Source organism: Habropoda laboriosa, unplaced genomic scaffold (genome assembly GCF_001263275.1).
Source record: "Habropoda laboriosa isolate 0110345459 unplaced genomic scaffold, ASM126327v1 scaffold529, whole genome shotgun sequence".
Classification (NCBI taxonomy): Eukaryota; Metazoa; Arthropoda; class Insecta; order Hymenoptera; family Apidae; genus Habropoda; species Habropoda laboriosa.
The window spans coordinates 358,865-382,751 of NW_017100671.1; the positions used below are offsets into that span (position 1 = coordinate 358,865).

General features: G+C 37.2%; 3 protein-coding genes across 3 annotated transcripts in view; 2 read left to right on the forward strand and 1 right to left on the reverse strand.

Annotated features, from left to right (window-relative positions):
- The window catches only part of LOC108576836 (tyrosine-protein kinase Dnt-like), an 11,242-nt gene extending 8,567 nt beyond the window's left edge, over positions 1–2,675 (forward strand). The window contains exons 6-8 of the mRNA XM_017939900.1: positions 7–135; positions 675–834; positions 2,427–2,675. Of these exons, the coding sequence (XP_017795389.1) occupies positions 7–135; positions 675–834; positions 2,427–2,675 (538 nt within the window). The remainder of the gene's footprint in view (positions 1–6; positions 136–674; positions 835–2,426) is intronic.
- A 9,428-nt stretch (positions 2,676–12,103) lies between these two features.
- Positions 12,104–15,107, forward strand: LOC108576837. Its single transcript, XM_017939901.1, has 3 exons — positions 12,104–12,319; positions 14,138–14,458; positions 14,931–15,107. The coding sequence occupies exons 1-3, from the start codon at positions 12,104–12,106 to the stop codon at positions 15,105–15,107; spliced, it is 714 nt and encodes a 237-aa protein (XP_017795390.1).
- Positions 15,108–15,274: 167 nt separating this feature from the next.
- Positions 15,275–23,328, reverse strand: LOC108576840 (DNA-directed RNA polymerase II subunit RPB1-like). Its single transcript, XM_017939902.1, has 5 exons — positions 23,110–23,328; positions 19,044–20,114; positions 18,229–18,349; positions 17,101–17,221; positions 15,275–15,827 (listed from the first exon to the last, which is right to left on the reverse strand). Exons 1-5 carry the CDS (start codon positions 23,198–23,200, stop codon positions 15,639–15,641), a joined length of 1,593 nt encoding a protein of 530 aa, XP_017795391.1. The 5' UTR covers positions 23,201–23,328; the 3' UTR covers positions 15,275–15,638.
- Positions 23,329–23,887: the final 559 nt, after the last annotated feature.

Sequence of the window (23,887 nt, forward strand, 5' to 3'; positions counted from 1 at the left end):
GTTGAGCAGCGAAGGGCCACCGAGAGCACTCACCACGCAAGAAGTCGTGGAAATGGCCCTCCAGGCTGCCAAAGGGGTCCAGTATCTTCACAGAAAAAGACTGGTGCACAGAGATTTGGCGGCCAGGAATTGCGTGTAAGTAAACAGAAGAAGAACTATTCGATACTCTTCTCTTAACTAAAACATTCTCCTTCCTATGTTTCTTTAACCACGAATATAAAGATTCCACACGTGTACACACGATTCCAATTCTATCCGTATTTTTGTATTCTCTTCTCGGCTGTAAAGGCGACGTTTTATTGTACGATATACATGTACTTGGACTGAATAATTTAGCGAAGCATCAGTTGGAGCGCCATAAAGCTAAGGTCGTTACGTTTCGTTACAAAATTAATTGGCCGTGCGGCATTAATTAGCAATAAATACGCTCGCTCAAGACTGTTTAATTACCGGCAGCTACTCTTTCGTTTCGCAAAGGTGACTTTAATGCTCCTCCCGGCAGCCCATTTTTACGCGCCTTTTTGCATTACCACGCGAATCAGTCGCCAAGTTTCAATCTTAAGCCACCGGCGTTCACATCACTGCGTTCACGTGCCATGCCGTGTTTGTGACATTTATATCAGTTGTTACGGCGACTCGAGCGCGTTTAACAGTCGACGATGTATTTTGTTTAGCGTTGACGATGATCTGAGGGTTCAAATCACGGACAACGCTCTGGCCAGGGATCTATTTCCGCAGGATTATCATTGTCTCGGTGACAACGAAAATCGTCCAATCAAGTGGCTCGCTATTGAAAGTCTACTTAATAAAACCTTCAGCACTGCTTCAGACGTGGTGAGTAAATTACTCTCTCTCGCAACTTTTGCGTCGATATATCCGATGGAATTGAAATCAACAGAAGCGATCCGGTTCAATTCTTCTTGCACGCCTCGATTTATACGCATGTGACGATCAAGAAATATGAAATATTCAAGAATAATAATCAAAGTCTAACTGCGCTCGTTAAACTTACAAATGAATCCTTTTGCAGAGCGTTTGAAAGAATTTTTGATGCTTAAACATCGTGCCTTTGAAATTTTTCAGCTAACTACTTTTCTCTAATTAGTACTAATTAAATTTTCATCTGTTGAGTAGATACTATTTTACGAATTCTTCAAATACACCCAATTCTGTTTTTACACGGTAGATACGTTCAAGAAAACACCGTGTAAAAAAAGACATCGTGTACATATCCTTAAAACCTGTAAAAACTAGCTGAAATAAAAGGATTCGTACAGAAAACTTTATTAAGAATCTTTATAAAAAGCCAAATTTGATTTGTATGTGCATCCATGCACAGTTTATTTTATAGAAACAAAAGGTAATTGAATTCTTAAAGTAAAAGTAACATGTAAATTAAAAGTGATCAGAAATTCAGGAATTAAAAATTGAATCATCATCGGATATCAAAATCACTATCATCACTCGAAATACCGAATGAAAATGTGTAGAAAGGAAATTGAATTTATTTTTCTAGACCGTGTTAAGTCAAAACCGTGCAAAAACAGAATTGGGTGTACTCTAATTTTGGATTCGATTTCTAGAATTTTTTTTTTTTTTGGTATTCTTGAATGATCTTATTGCATGGAAAAGGTGGAAAATTCCAAAAGTGAGTGACACTTTATGTTTATTTAATGCGTCAGAGTGTTTATTCTTACTGTTCGTTCAAATTAAGAATAACCTCGCTCTCGGACCGATTCTCGTCCGTTCTGCGCGTAGACAGAGAGCGCAGCAGAGGATAAGACGGAGAAAAACGTAGGCGGTTAAGTGGGGGTATGGACGTTCTAGCCCTGCCTTAGGCACGTCCCATGCGCGAAACGAGGTTATTCTTATTTTGAACGAAGAGTACACCGGATGATCAAATTATTAGAGTCACAGTACGAAAAATATGTTTTTTGTGTTTGTGTAGAAGTAAAATCACAATAACAAAGTTTTTACACTGGATAATTTTTAACGAACAATTGTTCAGTAAAGATACACAGTAAAGTTAAACTTAGTTAAAACAATTACTGCCTTAATTCCTTTGGGCATACTTTCGATGCATTTTGAGTAATTTACTGTACATAATAAACTGTAAAAACACAGCAAGAACAATTTAAATTCTCAAGATCTTATAAACCAACAAAACTGTAACAAAATAATGCTCATATGACGAAAGTGTTGCCAAGTGTATATTTGCAATTTGCAAACATCAATGTGTCAAAAAAAAAAGAATTCAGTGTAACTAAACTCTCATATCAAAATTAATTGTGATAATGTAAAACGATAATGTAAAGATTTGATCATCCGCTGTATTCGGCTCAGAAATGTCTGCATTTGCGGAAGAAAACAGGAAAATTGTATAAACTGTGTTAGAAACGTTTCGAATAATATTGTTAACTTTTCAGTGGGCATTCGGTGTTTTATTGTGGGAGCTCACAACGCTGGCACAGCAGCCGTATGTAGAAGTGGACGCGTTTGAAATGGCTTCCTACCTCAGAGATGGATACAGATTGGCACAACCGATAAATTGTCCCGACGAGCTGTTCTCAGTTATGGCTTATTGTTGGGCGATGTCTGCGGACGAGAGGCCAACGTTCAGCCAGCTGATTGTCTGCCTTCAAGACTTTCACACTCAATTGACCAGATATGTTTAAGCATCGAACGACTGAAATCGACTGCAGCTCGATAAATGTCAATTTCACCGCTGAGATGTTTCCAAAACCTATAAACGCGAACGAAAAACGAAAGCAGTGGAAACGCGTACATATAATGGTAGTATTTAAATATTAACTTTAAGATGTGTAGAAGAGTCGAGTAAATATTTATGACGATAAAAACTTAGTTGTGAAAAGAAAGAAACAGCCGAATCTTTCGAACGAGACTCGCTCTTTCAGAGTTTGCCATGTCCACTATTAGAATTTAAAATAAGTCTACGCTTTTTGCTGTATTTCTTGTTGTAATCAAGAACCAATTGCAATATAATTCCCATCACTGTTCACATTTTCCTATCTGTGTATCGAGTTTGTAATTTTTCAGCGAAACTGGTTAGCAACTTTGGAATCTGCACTGATTAAGGAAATTATTGTACGACATTTTTGACAATATTTCCATATGTAAATTTCCATGTGTAACTGTCCAGAAAATGTTGAAATGACTATGAGAAATGACGGTTTAACGAACATCTGTGAAATTCGAGCTCGCTGTGACACTTTTTAATTTAGTTCAGCTAATTTTAATATGGTCGGGTATTGTCGTGCTGTAGAATTATGCTTCTTGGACGCAGAAGTGCTAGTCTCTTAAGAGTTTAACGTAATTTTTCTAACGTGTTAATGTATAAATCTCTTATTATTGCAGTATTAAGTACCAGTCATTCGAAAAGCATCTATCAATTTCAATGGAAAAACGTTTACTTATAGAGATAGTGTAAGAATGCTGTACAAGAATTTATCGGTCTTAAAGCTGCAGGTTTTATCACAAAGGAATTACAAATTGGATATAATCTTTATGCAATTATAATATATCAAAATATGCGAAATTGATCTATAGATCAACGTATCTCGAGAATTTCTAGCGTTACTCTCATATATTTTGCATATTTTAATATGCTATAATTGCATAAGCATCCGCAGCCTAGCTACAAATAACGACGAAGGCTCTGTAAATGATACGTTCTTAACGATAACGAGAAGTATACCAAAAAAAAGTGCAGACTTAGTTTACACCCTGATACTTTGTGAAGTATTAAGCGGCTGCAAACGCATAATCGTTGTAACGGCGGGCAGCAAAAGTCACGTTAAGAATTGGCTTAAATAATACTCGATGTATGTCTATGTTAAGCGTTAAGACTGAAATTTCAATATCCATGTTCGCTGATTATTCTAACGAATAGTTTACCGTTACATGGATCGAGTATTCTGAGGTTAAGCCTCGCATCAACGAAAACTGCCAATTTCGTACTCAGGAAGTCGTGTAACTGAGCAAAAAGTATCGGAGATTTTTGAACGATGTAGTAAGACGCTTCGTTTGCAACGTGATGAGTATTTCGAGTGTGCCAATACCCCCTTTTGTATTTTTGTACATATTTATGTATACGTGTATGCGTAAACGAGATAGCTATAAATAGGAAATCGCAGACTGTATGTACATAGTGAACGAAAAGCGACGGCAAGAAGCGAAGAACGATGTAATGTACAAATTGTAGACCTTACGGTTATAATAAATCGATTGATACACGATGTTGTTGTTCGGCACTTCCTCACCAAGAGTCGATAACACCGTAAATCTGTCCTCTCCCCTCTGTCCCGTCTACCGCGGCTATTTTCGGCGATTTTTCATCGTGCTCTGAAGCAACAGCGCCGGAGAGAGAAACACGAACACCGAAAAAGTTTTGTTTTCTCGGAAATCGTTCATCAAACCGTGAAATATTGTCTCGTAAATGACTCCTATAATTCGGGAACCCTACGCCGAGAACGCCGAGTGATAAAATTAATGGCTCCTCCCTGACGTCTTGTTTAAAATGGCAGATGAGTCCGTATTTAATTTTCTGGTATCTCTTGCTAACTCTGTTTCGCGTGTAATCGGATACATTGCCAAGATAAAAAAAAATCACTTTTGAAGGACTTTCTAAATTATATGTCTGATATTTTTTGCTTGTTATTTTTTACCGATGAACGTATTTTCGGTTTAATTAGCTCGTTTATCACAGTCGTAGAAAACTCAGCCCGTGTGCTGGCTTCACCTCGCGCAAGGGTTCCATGGTAGGGCCATCTGTGTAGGCAGAAACCACACGTCCCATGGAAGTACTTACTTAGCAAGACCGTCTAAAAATGGGGCGCAATGGGATCCGTACGTAGAAACGTATATACAGGGTGAGTCATACAACTGGTCCACCCTGAATAATTTTTAATTTATGTGTCCTACAGAAAAGTGTTTTATATATAAATTGCACTGTATCGAAGGGAACATATGACGGTGAAACGATTGTTTTAAATAACTTATTTGTTTACGACATATTAAGGTCGCCTTAAATTTTTCAATGGAATGCAAAAATTTGAAAGAGCAGTGAATTTTCTATCAGAAAATTATCAAATGTAAAAAAATTAAATAACAATTGTAGCATTGTTTAAATAGGTCGCGTGGAATAAGTGTGAAGTTGCGTGAGAGCATGTACAGGGTGTTACATTTAAACGAGAACGGTGGAATATCTCACGAGAGATTGAAGCTAACAAAAAAGTGTTCGTACAAAAGTTGTGTGGTATAATGAGGCTCAAATTAGTTAGGCGTACTATACAAGATGTTCGATCCCTCCTGAGAGAAAATTGAAGGGGTGCTTCTAAAAGCCGAAATAAGACGAAAATCAAGAATATAAAAATTGCGTTCGAGGCTTCGTTTGTTAGTTACTAACGTTTAAAAATATTCCTATAGCTGAGCAATCCGCCCTACACCAACGAGTGTAGGGTACGTCAAGACACGGGAGGTACGGTAATCCTCAAAATGAACGACACATGGCCGGCACCTTACCTCGTACAAGTCGTAGAGCAGAAGGCAGTGACATTTGGTACTGCAAATGACATTACCAACTTCTGTGCCATTACCGTTTGCTTCACCACGACACGGGTGAATGTCAGAATGTTCTTCGTTGTGTACTGAAAGCAGAATACACGAAACCACTGAAAAAGAATTACTATATACTACAATATTCACATGCACACGCGCACGCACGAAATAAAGGGCAAAGAAAATTGAAAATGATGGAACAATAAATTAAATCTATACTAAATATGCACTAAAATGTGATACATTAAATTGGACAGATTATATCAAATTAAAACTAATTAACTTGTTACTTCGTAAATGTAAAACAGTATATAATTTGAAGAAAGAGATGAAAATAAGTAACACTTGAAAAATTTTGTTTTCGTTGATCGAAATGATTCTGGATTTCCAAAGTTATTCTAGCTTTTTACAAAAATCAGAAGAGGCGCGATTCCTCAAGAGAAAAATACCCTTCAATTGACTGAAACACGACGTGGTGGTGTGTTGAATGTTTATTCCAAAAGCAAAGTTTACGACATCCAACTTTCTTTGCCTTTATTTCCTATGTTCAGCTTGAAATTGGCAAGGAGAAAGTGGAGACGGTGTTCACCAGATGTGTCTGAAGAATGTTGGAATGCTAACGGTGGAAGCAGTCACTATGTGCATGCATGCTTTCAACGTGTCCAGGCACTTGTTATCGCTTCTCTTTTGTTTGGCATTTGTTTGCCTTCATAGCAACCAAATGCACAACAATTTGTATGTAAAAACACGGTCTAGAAAAGTTCGTCTAGAGTTGATCATTATAAGTATTATTATAACGTGTCACAGTTCAATTGAGAGGTCCAATGTAAGAAAGAACTGTGCCACAATAGTAGCGTTGTGAGATATGAAAGCTTTCATGAAAAGTAGTGTTTCAATAGAAAAGTTGTAAACAGTGAGCTTTACACAAATTGTAATTTTTTCAAAATATTTTGTACACGTCATCTAATAAACTAATCCTTCTAATTTCTCAAGCAAACTCAAGTCCTTTGGTCCAATTTGAAAAAAGTTATACCGTAAATTCTCTACAAGAGTCAGAAAGTTTGGATTCTACAAGTGACAGTATAGATGGTCCTACGGCTAGGTCTGCGTCATTGCTGCGCCTATGTTACCTCGCTGTCTGGCGTGAGAGTGAACGTGTTAATAAGTAAATGTTGTTCAAATTATATCGTGTTTGATATCATTTTCGGTGTAACGTTACACGCTTGACTGACTGCGAACAAGATAACATGGGCGCAGCAATGACGCAGACCTAGGCGTAGGACCATCTATACTGTCACTTGTAGAATCCAAACTTACTGACTCTTGGAGAAAATTTACTGTAATTATTAGACTACGGATATTCACTCAAATTCATATTTTCACAGAAGAAAGACGAAGATGTGTTATTAAGTTTAAGTTAGTATAACACATATGTTTTGCATTGTATTTTATTTAAACGACGTATGCATTAATATAATGGATATTCCATGTATATTTAACAGCAGAATCAAATATCAAACTTGAAGATGTAAACAATAGTAAATAATTTTCTAAAAATTTTTGCACAGAGGAACTAATTCTAATTTAAAATTTTTCGGCTTCAGGCTTGAAGGAACTCTCATCCCTTAGGAGCCTTAGAATTAATTTCGAGCGGAATTTCTAACTTTATTTAACGAAATTTGTACCTTCAATTTCGGTGAATTTTTTTTCACAACGTATCATCGATACGTAAGATTGGCAAGATTGGTTCGATCCGACGACGAAAGTTGAATTCGTCGAGGGGTATTACGGGGATCAAACGAACAATATGGTCGCATACGAATCGCGGTCCTCCGGTGCCTCGCGATAGTGACCGAACGATTTTCCTCAGAAATTGCCCGACAAATTGGCCCACGCGACGTTTACGGGCAAATCGTTCGGAATGCCATTGTTTAACGACGAGCCAGGCCCTGGTCATCCTACGAATACTTCCTTTCAACCCTTTCACGGAAGATTTCACAGGAAACCTAGCTACCCTCAGCCGAGGGGACAGTTTCCGCGAAATAATTTTCCGAATGCAACCTTCACGATACACGTTGTGCAGACGTGTTCCTCGAGGACTTTCTCACGAGATCGTTTTACAAAATTCCTCGATCATTCTCTTCGTGTTTCGATGCTTCTTCGATTCGTAAATGCGAAATGTGTTACAGGTAGTTCTTACTTTCAGAACTTTTTGGATCGAAATTTTTATTTTAAATTATACGAGGAATTATGCCGTTTGTAGCGATTAAACCGCGGAATTTTATTGCAAATTTAGAGTTTTGTGAATATATTTAAAAACATAAAAGCTAGATTCTGTGTATTTTTGTGCCTTCAAGTGTTCCATAAATCCATAAAAATCCTACTGATCAGTTAGAACGAGTCTTCTGCTTTACGAATGGTCGCCAGATACCAATTAATTCATAAAGGCAGAAATTACCCGTATTTTTACACAAGCACCTAGTTTGTTACACACTTAATTTTCACTTTCTTCTCACGAACCATCAATCAAAATTGACGAAACATCCAAGTCTAAAAACTAGCAAAGACAATTTTTCCAAGCTAATTCCTTAAAATATCGGAAAGATCAGACCTTTTGACCGACTCCTTGATTGATCCGCTAAACATCAGATCCCAGATTAAGCGGTATTTCCTCAAATAATTTCAACCTACGCTGAGAGACTGACAGAGAGATCCTGACAATTCAAACCTATTCAAAGCTACCTTCCATCCCACGTACATATCTTCAAAATCAGCCTCGCAAGAATCATAGTAACATACTCCTACGTCAAATCGCGCATTCTAAGCTTCCCTTCAATTTTTCCCAGAGAAATCACCTCGTTTTCAATCCCAACGAAGATACCTCCAAACGGTGTCTGTACATTTACAATTATCGACGGCAACTATTTTCAGGAGCTATTAATTATGAAGGGATAATTGCCGGCAGCCGAGGTATTGATCGTCGAACGGCGGTTCTTCTTCGGATTTTCCACAAAACTGGCTGGACGAAACGAAAATTTATTTATAAAAAAAACAAGCATCGACGCCTGGTGAAATCTTTACGCTTTTGAAAACCCAGCCACATCTGCCGTGGTGTCACGAGGCGCGCACGCACACGCATACACAAAGGCCTTTAATCCAGAATGGCGTGTGACAATATTAAAATATCGATTAGCCAACGTATGCGGCGTATGCACTTTGTCCTACGGACAAGGGTTGCACTTAAAAGGGACAACGCGCGCCGCATCGTATCCAGGTAGATAGATTGTGGGCGATTTTAATCAGGGATTAAAAAAACGTAAAATTAGAAAAGTTGATATTTAAATCGCTTGGTTGCCTCGATTCATGTTTCATGCTTATCTTTTATTCGTTATCCTTGTCTACGTTCAGCAAACTACAAAGGCGGGCGCGAGGCTCGAAAACGTAGTCCCTGACTCTACGAGGGTCAGTTCTGACACTTGCGGAGAATATACTGTACTGTTCTGAATGGTGTCTGAATATTAGTGGGAGTCATTTTACTTTTTGCTGTTTTATTAATTTGCAAGTTCAATTTTTCGACACTGATCATTCGAAAAACCGTTTGTCGAGACGGATTTGTCTCCGTATTATTCGGATAATCAACATTCTACATACTGTATCATCGCCAACGCTGACGATTCGAACAGCTGAAATCTAGCCGGCGTACAGAGTGTTAAACTTTCCTGGTTTTAGGTGTAGGAAAGAGTTCGCTGCTTTTAAGTTTGCTGTTTAGAAATTGACATCAAACTGGGATATCTTTCCGTTCTTTAGATAAAGCTACTTCGTTTGGAAGGTGATTCTGATCAGATAAAATGTAACACGTGCGTTAACGACTTAAACGAATCTTTATCTCCGCAACTATAAACTTATGGCCACGAATTTATTTTTAAATAATACACTAAATAATTTTTTTAAGCTTACGAAGTTATTTCTAGCAGGTATTCGAGCATTGTAGATAAATTTTTGTTTTGCGGTTTTCCTGGCAAAACGTTAATTTCAATATCTAGACAAAGACTATAGTTTCACGATACAACTTATACTGCTTGAACTTTTCTCTACAATTTCAAGTTTCTCCTGTTTTCGTAGTTACGACATACCTATGTATATAAGAATCAAGTTATAAAAAGACGCGAACCGTTCCTTTTGTTTGTCTACAGCTCGGTAGTTGGCTGGCCTTCGTGAAGAAACTATGTGATCGAGGATCAAGTGTCGGAAATCATCTACAAATTGTTTCTGGAAACTACGCAAACCAATGAGGGTATTGAGCCCAAGGATATAGAACGATGCACCACATGATCCAGAAAGTCTGCTTTAGTGCAATTTCATGAGTAACTAAATTCTTATATTTTATATGAAATCATTTTTCTTTGCATATAAATTTCAAGTGCGCTGTCTTAACACTAGAACTACCAACCGGGTCAAAATGACCTAAAGTAACTTCCAGTGACCTTCCAAAAGTGACCTTTCAAAAGTGAATTTTTATGTAACTAAAATGTGAATGAACAATTAGATTAGATCGGTACAAATAGAAGCATACATGCAGAAAACAAAGTCGAAAAGTTACAAATGGTAATACTTGCTGTGTATCGAACATTCACTCATTTTGACCCGGCCGGTGCACCTCAGATGGACCTAATATTTTAGTTCACTTTAATTCATCATGAATATTCGTTCAAATTCTCCCTTCTGTATAATACTAACCGATGTTTACGTATTGAGGACAAAAAGTGCCTGCAGTTCTTAACCGTTTGAGTGTCACGGATCTTTGTTGTTTCCCAATCCAAAAGTGCCAAGCGGTGCGATCGCGCTTCCTTCATTTGATGTCGAAAAATTACAAAAATTTTGTTTTCGACATTTTCACTGAATACGACTATTTGGAAATAACACAAACAAAGGCAAAATTGATTATGTGCAGGATTTATGTTGAATTTTTTATAAAAAAAATAGACAGATTACAAGAAATAGAATAAAATTTACACTTCGTGGTGATACTTTTCAGAAAAGAAAAGTACAGAAAAGAACAAGTTTACTCAAGAAATTTTTATATTGTTATCTTAGTTAGGCTCTCAAAAATACTGTCGTTAAAAATTTATCGCGACTTGGAGCGACGTTCGTTTGGTGTAAACGGTTGAATCGGAGAAGAGATGCAAAAGTGGGACTCTCAAAAGAATATTTTTAAGGGTGTTAAAATATGTTTTTCCTAATAATTATTACATGATACATTAGCGACCAGATTTCTCTTTAATAATACATCATTCGATTTGAATCAGTTCTATATATAGAAAAATCTACTGAAACGAAGTACATATGCTAATTTTACAAAAAATATGATCCTTCTGAAATTAGCATTATTTTCTTGGCTTTAAAATTTTTTAAAGAGAATAGTGGATGATTTATAACGACCTGTACAGGGTGTCCCGTAACTCCTCAAACACCCGGAAGTGGGGAGTTGCTGGGATGACTCTGAGTAACTTTTTCCTTTACCAAAATGTTATTTGAAGCTTCGTTTTTGAATTATTAACGAAAAACACTGGCCAATCAGAGCGCGCGTAGAGCCCGCGCCCAGGCACGGGAGCGCAGGGACTGATCCGCGCGCGATCGTGAACAAACGCGTACGCGTGACTTCTCGGTTATCGATCGCTGTCAAAAAAATTTGACTTTGCACCGCTATTTTTATAAGGCTTAGAGAAATGGTTCTTTGCAGTTAATAATTCAAAAACGAAGCTTCAACCAACGTTTTGGTAAAGGACAAAGTTGTTCAGAATCACCCCAGCAACCCCCCATTTCCGGGTGTTCGAGGAGTTACGGGACACCCTGCATGCATGTCAAAATTTGGTCCATGACTAGAAGAATCGAATCTAAAATTTCATGGATTTACGAGGAAGTTGGAAATATAATTTTTGGTCTCACTTTTATGGTTTGGTACCACTGTGCGCCGCTTAGGGCGGAATGAGGTGTATTATTTTGAATAAAGATGTTAACTTTTGACAGAGTTACGATTATTTGAATTCAGACAACGAAATCAGACAGAACTTTCCAAACGACCTAACATTATCGATAGCATATCCCTCGTTCCGTTCTTCAATTCGCATGCACTCACCGACACTCACATGTTTGGGCTAATTAATCACAACATCGAAACGCTCGAATAGCAATTTAGATCTCATCTTACTATTAGAGAAGTCTTCAAAAAGCAATTAAGATCAACGATTCGTGTCCACTCTTCGAGAGTAATCTTCTTGCACGTTGAATCCTACTTCCTTTTCTTTCATGTTTTAACCTTCTGCTACCTGGATCTACGGAGGTCGTTGCAATTTTCTTACATGTGTAATCACTGTCGTTACTATACCACACACATCCTGTTTCAGTACTTATCCCTTCCTTGGGACAATTTCTTCGTACAACGCCCAAAGCTTTGCACGGAAAAAGGTAAGCAGTCGAACGAACAATGGACGGACGGATGAGAAGGATTACGCTTTTATTGTGCTTTATGATATTCGCGTTGAAAAATCTTGCGTCGAGTGCGAAAATTGTTTCGCAGATCACGTTTAACTCGAAGGAAGATGAACGGAGCTCGAATTTAGGCGAAATCAATGGTCAAGCAACGACAGTTCCACAAATTTCCAAATCTTCGCATTTTAGATCGATCAGTGACGATAAATTTACAGCGTCGAGCAGTTTGACGGAAAGAAATCATTTCCCACAAGTAAGTAATTTCGAGAAATTAATTGTTCATATTGTAAAAATTTGAAAACCATTTTTTTAAACGTGACACAGAAATGTACAGTCAGTTTTCGTGAATCTATTTTGTATTGCTACATTTGGCTGATCAGAATTGAATTTTTAATTGTATGAAATTATCTGTTCCCAAATAACATGTTAATCTAGTTATAAGAAATTAATATAAAAAAACGAATTTAGTGATAAACAGTTCCACTCAAAAGCATGTGAAGCACTCGATATTCTCTAATCCCTTCGAGCTTAATTTTAATTTAATCTTAATTGGTGACACATTATTGAAGAAGATATTTTAATAATACAGAAACTAACACGAAATTGTGGCGACCGCCACGGGGGGCCTACGTACCTAGGCCTGGCGACTCTTGGTCCTCGAGGCGAACATCTCTGGGTTTCTTTGTCCTCGAGGACAAGAGTACAGTAAATTCTCTACAAGTGTCAGTCAGTTTGGATTCTACAAGTGTCAGTATAGATGGTCCTACGCCTATGTTATCCTCGCTCGCTGTCAGTCAAGCGTGTAACGCTATACCACTCGGTTTCTTTTACGAGATTTCACGGCTCGACAATTCATAATAGAAAAATATAATTTCTTCAATTTTACTCTCTTTCATCTGAAATTTTTTTTAACGTGTCGGTAAGATTTTTCTTATGAAAATGATATCAAACACGATATAATTTGAACAACATTTACTTATTAACACGTTCACTGTCTGGCGTGACGAGCGCGAGGCTCGAAAACGTAGTCCCTGACTTTACAAGTGTCAGGTTTAGGTTCCTTGCGGACTGACACTTGTGGAGAATTTACTGTATTGCCTTGGCAATGTAGACCCCCCACTTCCTGGGGCTTTCCCAGGGAAAAAGGGGCTACTTAAGGGAGCCCCGAAAAAGGCACGAGGCTTTTTGTCGTGGACATTCTTCCTTACATTGAAAATAGTTTAAGCGTTATCCGATTTAAATAAATATATATTTCTCTTAAGCAACCTTCGCGAGTAATTATTTTACACCACGTCATTTCCAAAAAATGAAGAAAATTCTCTTTCATAATATACCGTGTACATTACATTATGTATGAAAAACTGAAGGCCACCTTCGTTTCTCGAAAAACATTGCAAAAATAAAAAATTGGCGTAGGCTATCATGTTGGTTATACGAAACATGAAAACTTCTTCCTCTTTCACTTTTTCCAAATACTTACCATTTGCGAGAAAAACGCTGGTCCAATGTACCACGAACACCCAGTATCCGAAACTTTTGTGCAAATTTTAATTGCTCGATACTTAAATAATTTTCTTCAAGAATGAGATAAATGCCAAGCACAAGGTGAAGAAATTAAAAAATGATTTACCATGCATGATTCTATTTATCAACGTTTCTTCGAGAAATGTAAATTTGATCCCATCCATAAACGAAAACGATCTACAGAAAGGAAGTTAAATCATAATTAGCAACATTTATTGCTCGCATCGTACGTTTATATTGCTTCGAGGACGAATATTTATGACTTCGCTAATTATAATAAACCTGCCGGTATTTCTTTTTTCTGAAGTATCTTTTAATGGACGAGATTACGTAGAACGGCTATTTAAGGATTTAGCAGAAGCTGCGTACAATAAATTTAGAATCGCACAACCGTTCTGTGTAAACGATGCCTGCGAAATTATAATAAATAAATGCCAAGCTTAACGAATAATATTTTAGGCGGTAAAATTCACCGATAAGTTGAAAATATGAATGAAATAATATAAGAACATTTCACTATTGTTCGATTGTGTTACACATTTTGCAGAATTATTTAACAAACGAATCAACTGTTGTTAACAATATTCGAATTACGACTGAAAATAGAGTAAAGTCGAAGGTGGACACGTGTAATAACGGAATTTGCAACGTCTCTGTGTCATCCAAACAGGATAAAGATGGTAATATCGTGACTGATGTGCATCTCAGCATAGTAACGAAATTGGAAACTGATTCTAACAATAAGACAAACGATATTCCATTTGTGGACGGAGTTCGTGGTATAGGAAATACGTATGATCATTCACTTGATCCTCATCATCTGAATTATTCACGTCCATCGACGTACTTCTACAACAGTATTCCACAGGTAAAGACGACCGTTTAAGAAAATAAATAATATTAATTTTAGTTTATCTTTCAATTATCACAACTCTGTTCGAATTGTCGTTAATTTATTCGTTGAATTTAAGTGAAACTTATAAAATGGACTGTACTCTTAGTTCGAATAAGCTCTGCCATGTTGTATTCAATATTGAATGAAAACTTTCCAATCAAATTTGTACAGAGTGAGCGAAAAACTGATTAGCACGACCAAAAATTTGAGAATTAAAGCGTTATGAAGACTTTTTGTATAATGTTCATTACATGATAATTGAGGACTAAATGATTACATAAAAATTTGGAGAAAATTAAGCGAAGAGTCCAATTCTAAAAGTTTGTCCTGAAAATATCATATTACGGATGTCTTTATCTTTGTTTGAACAAAATATTGCAGCTAATTTCGTGTTAAATGTTCGAAATGAAATTTTATTCATTCTACTCGTGATAAAATATTTCAGATCCAAAGCCGTTATCAAGGCGGCGAACCTTGGTACCAAGGTCGAAGGATGTTCCAAAGACCTGAAATTTGGCGTTCCCATTCTTCGGACCGTTATACCGGATGGTTACCTAACAGACTCGTGGTTGACGATAAAATTGAACCACCGTTTAGCAAAACTCAACGAAATAACGAATGACAGTTTTTGTGAGTGTTATCCCTGTGTTTAATAAAATACAAATTCTATTATTGTATAACGATATTATATTTTCTACCTTTCTTACAAAAAAGAAGCTTCAAAGCAGAGCAAAAATACAACAATACCATATTAAATACCTAGACAGAATATCAATTGTTAATATTCCGGTCATAGAAGGTAAGAAGTTTCTCGATTCTATTTTCCCTCGAAAATATGATCCATGAAATGTAAGTCTACGCATAACAGCTTTTTTAATGTACGCTTCGGCACAGATTTCGTTGTTTAAGACGACGTACAGCCACTTGTAAATAATCGTGCATAGCTCTATCCGTTTCATATGTCGAGTGTCACTTAAATACATTGAGTATTGGTCTGGCAATCGTGTAAGTGTATTTGATAAGTAGAACGATTCAAGATCTTGCTTCTAACCCTGAGTTTACAGAGGATGGCTTGGTTTTTAAGAGGGGCAAAGACTGTTTCATTTTATCGCAGTACGTGTATATTTAACCGAAAAGATCGACGGTGTACGGTTTAATCGTGAACTGTTCGGAAAGTGATTTTCCCGTTGTCGTTTACACCTGTTGTCGAAACTTTGCGAGAGACTGTTTTTCCACTCGGGTCAACCTGACTGTGCGACATAGAACTGGAAAATACGCCAAAATTATTGCCAGATGGTGGAGGAAGCTCCTCGGCGAATCTGGATTGTATTCCTGGTGCAGCCTGAAAAGTTAACAATAAGTCTTAATCAAAAGACGAAAATGAAAGAGACTTGTTTTTTTTTAATATTAATGAGTTCTCAGAATTAGCCTTAACAATAAGAACGTTGTTTATTTTCTTGCAATGGAGAAAATAAATGGTCTATGCTTAAATTCAAAGTGTCACATTTACTATTTATACATGATGGGGCACATAAGACAGGCCATCTAATTACCTTCTCTAGCTATGGTGGTACGAGAAAAGTTTTATACGCAATTTAAATAATTTCGGAAGAAACATTTTTCTGATGGAAAAAATTTTAGAAAGATTTAAGAGTCCAGGGTCATTTTAAGATCATATTATTCTCCACGTGTCAATGCATATCAATATCTGCTACAACATACAGTAGAAAAAAAAATGTATGAAAAAGAAACAGAAAAAATGGCATTTGTAAAAAAACTTGACTCCCATCTTATGCATCGGTTAAAACCATTTATAAATTACGTATAAAAATTTTCTCGTACCACCATAGCTGGAGAAGACAATTAGGTGGCCTGTTTTACGTGGCCCACCCTGTATATCAGTACTGAACAAAAACAAATATAAGTGCATCTAGATATAAAATATCTTTTCTCATGAAACACTGGTACTCAAATGGATAATTAATAATGAAAAGTGTAGATAAAGTCAGTATAATTTTTCTTTTGCACAATTACAATATCGTCTTAGTGTTATAAACTTCTGTTTTTACGATTTTACAGCTTTCATTCATACTACAGTGCTGTCGCGTTAGCTGGCCGCGGCTCGGGATTAAATCTGGTCAGCAATCAAGGGAGGTACACTCTGTCCAAGTTAAGAATAACCTCGCTCTCGGACCGATTCGCGTCCGTAAGACGGAGAAAAACGTAGGCGGTTAAGTGGGGGTTTGGTCGTTCTAGCCCTGCCTTAGGCACGTCCCAAGCGCGAAGCGAGGTTATTCTTAAATTGGACAGAGTATTCTACGAAATCCCGGGCATGTCTCTTCTCCACTGAGTGCAAGTGAGATGCAGATGTTCGATACGAAATATCGAGGTCCTTGTTTAGTTCAGACACTTAACGCTAGAGGCTCGCTCCGCGGAGCAAGTTTGAAGAACTGGTGGGGATAGCGACGGACAGCTAGCGAGGCGAAAACCCGGCTAGCTGACGCGACAGCGCTGTATTTATGTTTGTTGCAAGATAATGTAACTCTTGGGATAGAAATAAATACGTACATGTTCACGCATAATTTTTTGTAGTTATTTCATGTATTATTACTTACTGGATTGATTGCACCCGTTTGGTAACCACCTCCTGGACCCAAATTAATGCTGGAATAAGCGGTGTGTGCTCCAGGGGAAGAGGCTCCATCAGAGGCTATGCGATTAGTTGCTTCAAAGATCCTAATATATAACAATATATTATTTAGAGAAGTTTGTATTATTATTTACGAAGAGAAGTTGTTTCCAAAAATTTACATAGGCTCTTTTATTTCGGAAATTACTTTTGCATAGACATAACACAGTCGAAATGTGCCTTATTTTGAATAGAACGAGGACGAATTAATTGGTAATAATGAGAAAGAGTTAATTTCTTCATAGTTTTAATTGTCTGTATATAGGGCGTTTCTTTTCATCATTTAATATTCACATTTCACAAGGTATTTGATATTATTTTAGTACATAGGGTGATATTTTATTTTTAGAAATCCACTTTTTTTAATGCAATTCCATAAGAATAATTCCGAATAGAATTCTGTCACAACAAATTGTAAGATTGTGCGTTAGGAAAGCCTATTGTAGTCACAAGTAGGACAAACAGAAGCTTCTTTGAGTAGGATTATTATTTCTAAATATTCCAATGATTGTAAATAACTCAATTAATAAAAAAAAAAGATTCCAATAAGTGCATTGTTTGTCATGGTTGGTAAAGAATGCAAATTATATTCTTGAAAGACTATATTTTCAGAGTTACCTTTATGATTCATATTAGTAATATTAAATAACTTGGAAAACAGTTATCGATACTTCTTTCAAGCATGAACCTTTTTCATAGTTTTAGAAACATGTTAGTTTTGTTTGTATTGTTTCAACGTATATGCAAATATAAAACAAAACGATGTTCTTACGATATTGTAAAATATTAAAAGGCAAAGTAAAAATATTACGAAATTCAAAAGGAACCTATTTTAATATTTGATAAAATGAAAAATAAACGAAATTTTACATTTGAATATATCGAATTCATGCAAGAGAATAGTGTCGTATAGAAATTTGCAAATTTTAAGTTTCACTAATATTTTGAATATTGTAATATTATTATAGCGTTTTGTATATTTAATTTTCTTTTTCTAAAGGTGATTCATCGACAGACACTTCCAGTAAAACTTCACTAAGTTTGTTAAACTTACGATTGTTGTTGCTTTTGCAATTGAGCTTGCATTTGTCTAAAATTTTCCTCCATTTGTTTTTGGAAAGTATCGTAATTGTAACCGGGGAACGCGAATGCGCCGAAATCGTAGAATGGAGTGTCTGTAACAGATTAAGCGATAGATACATATTAAAAACGTAGAAACAGAATAAAAAAAACAATACGTATTTATGTATAGTTTTGGAATTAAAAGATGCAGACAGGAAATGCTAAAAGGAATGGCTCTGATCATGTCCCAGCTAGGTGATACGCTGACCTAACAGCATTGTAACATTATTCTAATTATTTACAATGTTCATTTTCCATCAACAATGTCTGAATCCGCTACGAAGGCTATATTTCACATTTTAATTCAAAAACTGTTCATACACAAGTACGTATTGTCAAGCTTTTAGGATCTGTTATGAAGATACGACGAGTACACGTGCAAAATGCAACGTAACCCCTAAACTATCATAATCAAAAACTCGTCTAATCATGCATGGACAAAAAAATAAAAATAAAAATTTCTAAAAGTCCCTGTCTTCAATTGTTCATACCCATGCCCCTTTCTTGAAACATTCCACGTTAATGCGTTGCTTCTTCGTGACATTACAACAACAACGCTCCTAATACAATCTCACACAGTCGTCCTGCTTCAAGGATCAAAATTTTCCCTTCGTTGTTGTCTAATTTCACAAACGCTTGTTAATTCGTCAAAATCGTAAAGAACCATCGCGATGCATGCATTATCCACTCAACAGTCTCCGACATGATATCCGTGCACTCGAGTTTCGCCCTTTTATTAAATATTACCTCCTTCGTAGTTACCATATCCCCCTGAGTTAATCATGTTCGGCATGTTGGGCACATTCGGTTCAGGAGCCGCGACGCCAATATTCGGGTCGTTGGGATATCCACCGTAATAATCAATCACTGGCGCGTTATGATTCGAGTTATCAGAAGCCCCGGCCGATGCACCGGCGGAGGCGAAAGACGACGCAACTCCGGCTGCGTTGTTTGGTCCCGCCCATGGATTGTTATTACCAGCAGTCGGTATGGTGTTGAAAGTGGCATCGGGGGAAAATCGAGGGGAGAACGGCGAATAATTCGGGACAAAGGGTGGCATGAAGAACGTAGGGAAGGAGAAAGGTAATTCAGGATTCGTGGGATTTTCTTGCTTCGGCGATTGGTTCGGGTCAGACGGGGACTTAGGCTTCCCGTTGGTGTCTTCAGGTTTGTCTTCAGGTTTGTCTTCCGGTGAACCAAAGCGCGAACCTATTGCAGGCGACGGGGTCGTCGATGCCGGACCAGTCGATCCTCCAGAATTTTCTGGTTTCTTCGGTGTAGTCGCAGCTTCGGTCGGTTTGGTGGAGGCGGGAGGGCTGGTTTGTTTAGAGCTCGGGGATTTTGATTTAGACGTTGTGGGTTTGGTGTTTGGACTAGAAGTCGTGGTGGCCGCCGTAGGCGTTGTGGGATTGGTAGTTAGACTAGGAGTCGTGGAGTCTGTCACAGGTGAAGTAGGTTTGGTATTTGGACTAGAAACAGTAGTATAGGTGTTAGGCATCGTGGGTTTGGTACTTGGACTAGGAGTAGCGGGATCTGTCTTAGACGAAGTGGGTGATGGTTTGGGCGTATCGCCGGTTGTTGAACTCGATTCAGGTGTGAAACTGGTCGTAGGATCTGACGTGAATTCCATCGTCGAATCTGGTTCTTTCGTCGAGGTACTTCTGGGATCTGTGCTGGGAAGAGTCGGAGTGGAAGGATTCGAAGTAGAAGCAGACGTAGCGGTGCTCTTGGTAGTACTCGGACTGCCCGATTCTCGTTTCGTCCTCAACACTCCGTCGAAATCCATGACGCGTAGTTTATAGGGTTCTTGCAATCCATCTTTACCGATGAAAACAAAGAAAATAGCATTTTTCGTTTTGTCAACTACACTGTTCTCGCAGAAATGTAGCCACTGTGTTTTTGCGACGCGGACATTTTCATACATTTCACTGTTATTTGCCAGCATGCTGTACCGATCAATTTTGAGTGTCCCTCATTGTGGACAATTCCCTCACCGTGTTTACATGCACAAAAGAAATTTCGCGACATCTAACGTTAAACGTTCAATGTTAACTTTCGCGTTGAACAATTCCGGTACATCGTTCGTTCAGACGTTATTGTCTTCTGCGGTTTTATAGGAAACGTGAGAGCATCGAACATAAAGTTTCGCGCGTAACATAAAACATGCAAAAAGATTATCTAGATGGTACTGTCTGGGTAAAACACACTCGTGCACATGCCAATTTCTTCACGTCAGGACGGATTTCCCCAATCGACACGTGCAATGCATGCGTACAATTGCATGAAAATAAAAACGCTGTAAGCGTTAAAGTAAACAACGAATCGAAAATAAATGCCACTTTAAATCGTTATAAGGTGAATCGCGCTGTCGTTTCTTCAAATATAACACAAATAAGCGTGATTTCTTAGGAACTTTTGACTTTCTCGTTCAAATTATTCAAATTCAAAATTCCCTAAATTTATCAAATTCCACAATAACTCATTATTATTCAAAAATACACATTTATTTATTTATATAATTATGCTTTTCCATTTATTTCATCATTGAATTCAAATTTGTCAAATTCAAAATTCCCTAAATTTATCAAATTCCACAATAACTCATTATTATTCAAAAATACACATTTATTTATTTATATAATTATGCTTTTCCATTTATTTCATCATTGAATTCAAATTTGTCAAATTCAAAATTCCCTAAATTTATCAAATTCCACAATAACTCATTATTATTCAAAAATACACATTTATTTATTTATATAATTATGCTTTTCCATTTATTTCATCATTGAATTCAAATTTGTCAAATTCAAAATTCCCTAAATTTATCAAATTCCACAATAACTCATTATTATTCAAAAATACACATTTATTTATTTATATAATTATGCTTTTCCATTTATTTTATCATTCAATTCAAATTTGTCAAATTCAAAATTCCCTAAATTTATCAAATTCCACAATAACCCATTACTATTAAAAAATACACATTTATTTATTTACATAATTATGCTTTTTCATTTATTTTATCATTGAATTCAAATTTGTCAAATTCAAAATTCCCCAAATTTATCAAATTCCACAATTACCCATTATCATTAAAAAATTCACTCATTTGTTTACTTATTTAAATAATTACGTTTTCGTTATTTACTTGTTTACCGAATCAAAGACTGTCAGTTTAATCTTTAATATATCCCCAATATAAATCTCTGGAATTTTACGTTTTTTTGCGTCGACGATGTATCATAATTCGAAAAGCGACTTTAAACGGCCAGAAAGCGGATGACGTGTCCTCGAGGCTACGTTCGCATAAACATTCCGGTTCTAATGGAACCCGTTCCGAAGATTGCAAGGATGTTCCGTGTTACTTCGTATCGCGTAATTCTTTCGGGCATCGTAACGTTGTATATAGCAATAGGAAAGAAAAGTAGAGGAACTGGAAAGAAAATATCACATCAGAGGTCAAGGTTGGTAAATGTAATGAGGTCACGGTTCGCAAACTATCTTCTCGCGACAAACGGCATGGCACGCAGTGTCTGTCGTTCGTATGCAAAAGCGAGGAAAAGGAATCCGTCAGACGAGCAGCGGTCAACATTACACACATGAGAATATCGATTATCGGTACTATCGCGAATGGAAAATCTTCTGCCTGACTCACGCATACAGACAACACGTTTGTCGGTATTTCGCGCTGATTAAACAACGATTCGAATAAACAAACATTTCCCCCGCACTTTTTGCAGAAATGAAGCTGTAATCGGTTACTTGGATACATCTTCAATGCTGTAACGTGATTTTAAAGTATATGCGTTACAGGTTTTTATGTAAAGCAAGCAACTATATGAGAAAGAAAGAAATTGTCTCCTTGTCGATGTATCGAACAAAATGTCAAATTTTATTATACGAATCGAAAAGTTGCCAATAAGTTGACTATTTGTATAATTATTTGAGAGAAGCTTGTCGGTTATCGATCAACGTTGCCGTTGCTCGGTGCTTACTTTAGGATACATATAAACGCGAACATATTTCCAGAACGGAAATCAATAAAGCCTATCGTACCATGAAAAACTACGTACAAGGTATAATGGCTTTTTAATTATCAACGAAGGTAATGGCCGGTAACGCGTGTTTAGATACAGGCTGACGGGTTTTTCGTCGAAGTCCGTGTTATGCCGTAAATAAATCTCAGACCTGTTTCTCGGCATTGGCTAACATCGGTACCCTCGTGAACCGTCCCGTACGCTCGCCGAAACGTGTAAAAACTTTTCCGTTATTGATATAGGTTGTCTAGCAATTGACAATTTATTAACGTTTCACGGCTACGCGACACGTCACAAGTCTCATAATTATCCCGATATTTCCGTATTTTATTACGAGGCGTTGCGCAACTGATACAGCCGGATACAAAGTTTGGATACGATTGATCACTCTTGACGTGCACGAGAGAGAAGGACCATTTTCCTAGAAACAACAGTCTTCGATTGAGCAACGCTTATTAATCGAGACGAGGCGTAGATTTGCAAACAATAGGGAGAATAATATTTTTCGGCTCGCGTCAGAATTATGTATAAACCATTTCTCAACCGTTCCGTCTGCGCTTCGTCTTTAATTGACAAGAATGTTGCTAAGGTGTGCATGCGCGTTTAGCAGCCCACGTGGAACAGAGTGTAACATTCGCTAAATAATTAGCAGAGAGGTTGTGCGTTTGTGGATTAGTGAGGAAGACTACTCTACACTACCGTAGTCCCGTTTCTCTGTTAGGCACAGTGCGTTCGTTTCAGTGGCTTCTGTTTACTCGACGACTACTCACTTCTGCGTGATCTGAAGAGCGGCGAACGGAGATCCGCGAACGATCCTGCCACGCTGACACATAAGAAAAATACCAGAATCCTGATATCCATTTTATCTAGTCACGATCCACCGGTCGACGTTTAAGAGCGTGCCTTCTTGTTTACGAACACCGAACGCGGAAATTCGTTTGATCTTGACGTGGTCGCTGTGTGTGATAGAATGACTGAGTCAATTGGCGGCTTCGTCCTCTTATATAGTATCCGCACGCATCGACTTCCTTGCTTCGACTTGTTCGGTGCTCGTGCACGTGCTACGTGCGAAAAATTGTACAGCTGAATGAAATCGTGGAAATTAATAACGGACTGAAGTTTCCTGATGCTCGTTGCATCGTTTGCATCCTTCTGCCGCGGAGCGTTAATGAAATGTGAATTTTACGAAGAACCGTGACCGATGGTTTTGTTCTGAAAATTCTACAAGACACTTCTAGCTTTTGTTCAATTTTCGTTTCCAGTGAGAATGCACATTCTTCCCTTGGTTAATCGAACAACTGTCGCTTATATTAAAAATACTATGTATTTAAACAAAAATTTGCAGTTTCATTTATTAACGAACTTTCATCGAGTAAAAGAAATCTTCTGAAATGAATTTCGTAAAAAAAAATACGTTACCTATATCTTTTATGAAAATAATAACGGTAAATATTCAGAAATTGGCGGAAACTTAAATTACGAAATTTAATACCCAAAGTGCCTTTGCGACGTTCAATTTACAAAATTATTTGTTGTAATATACGAAAT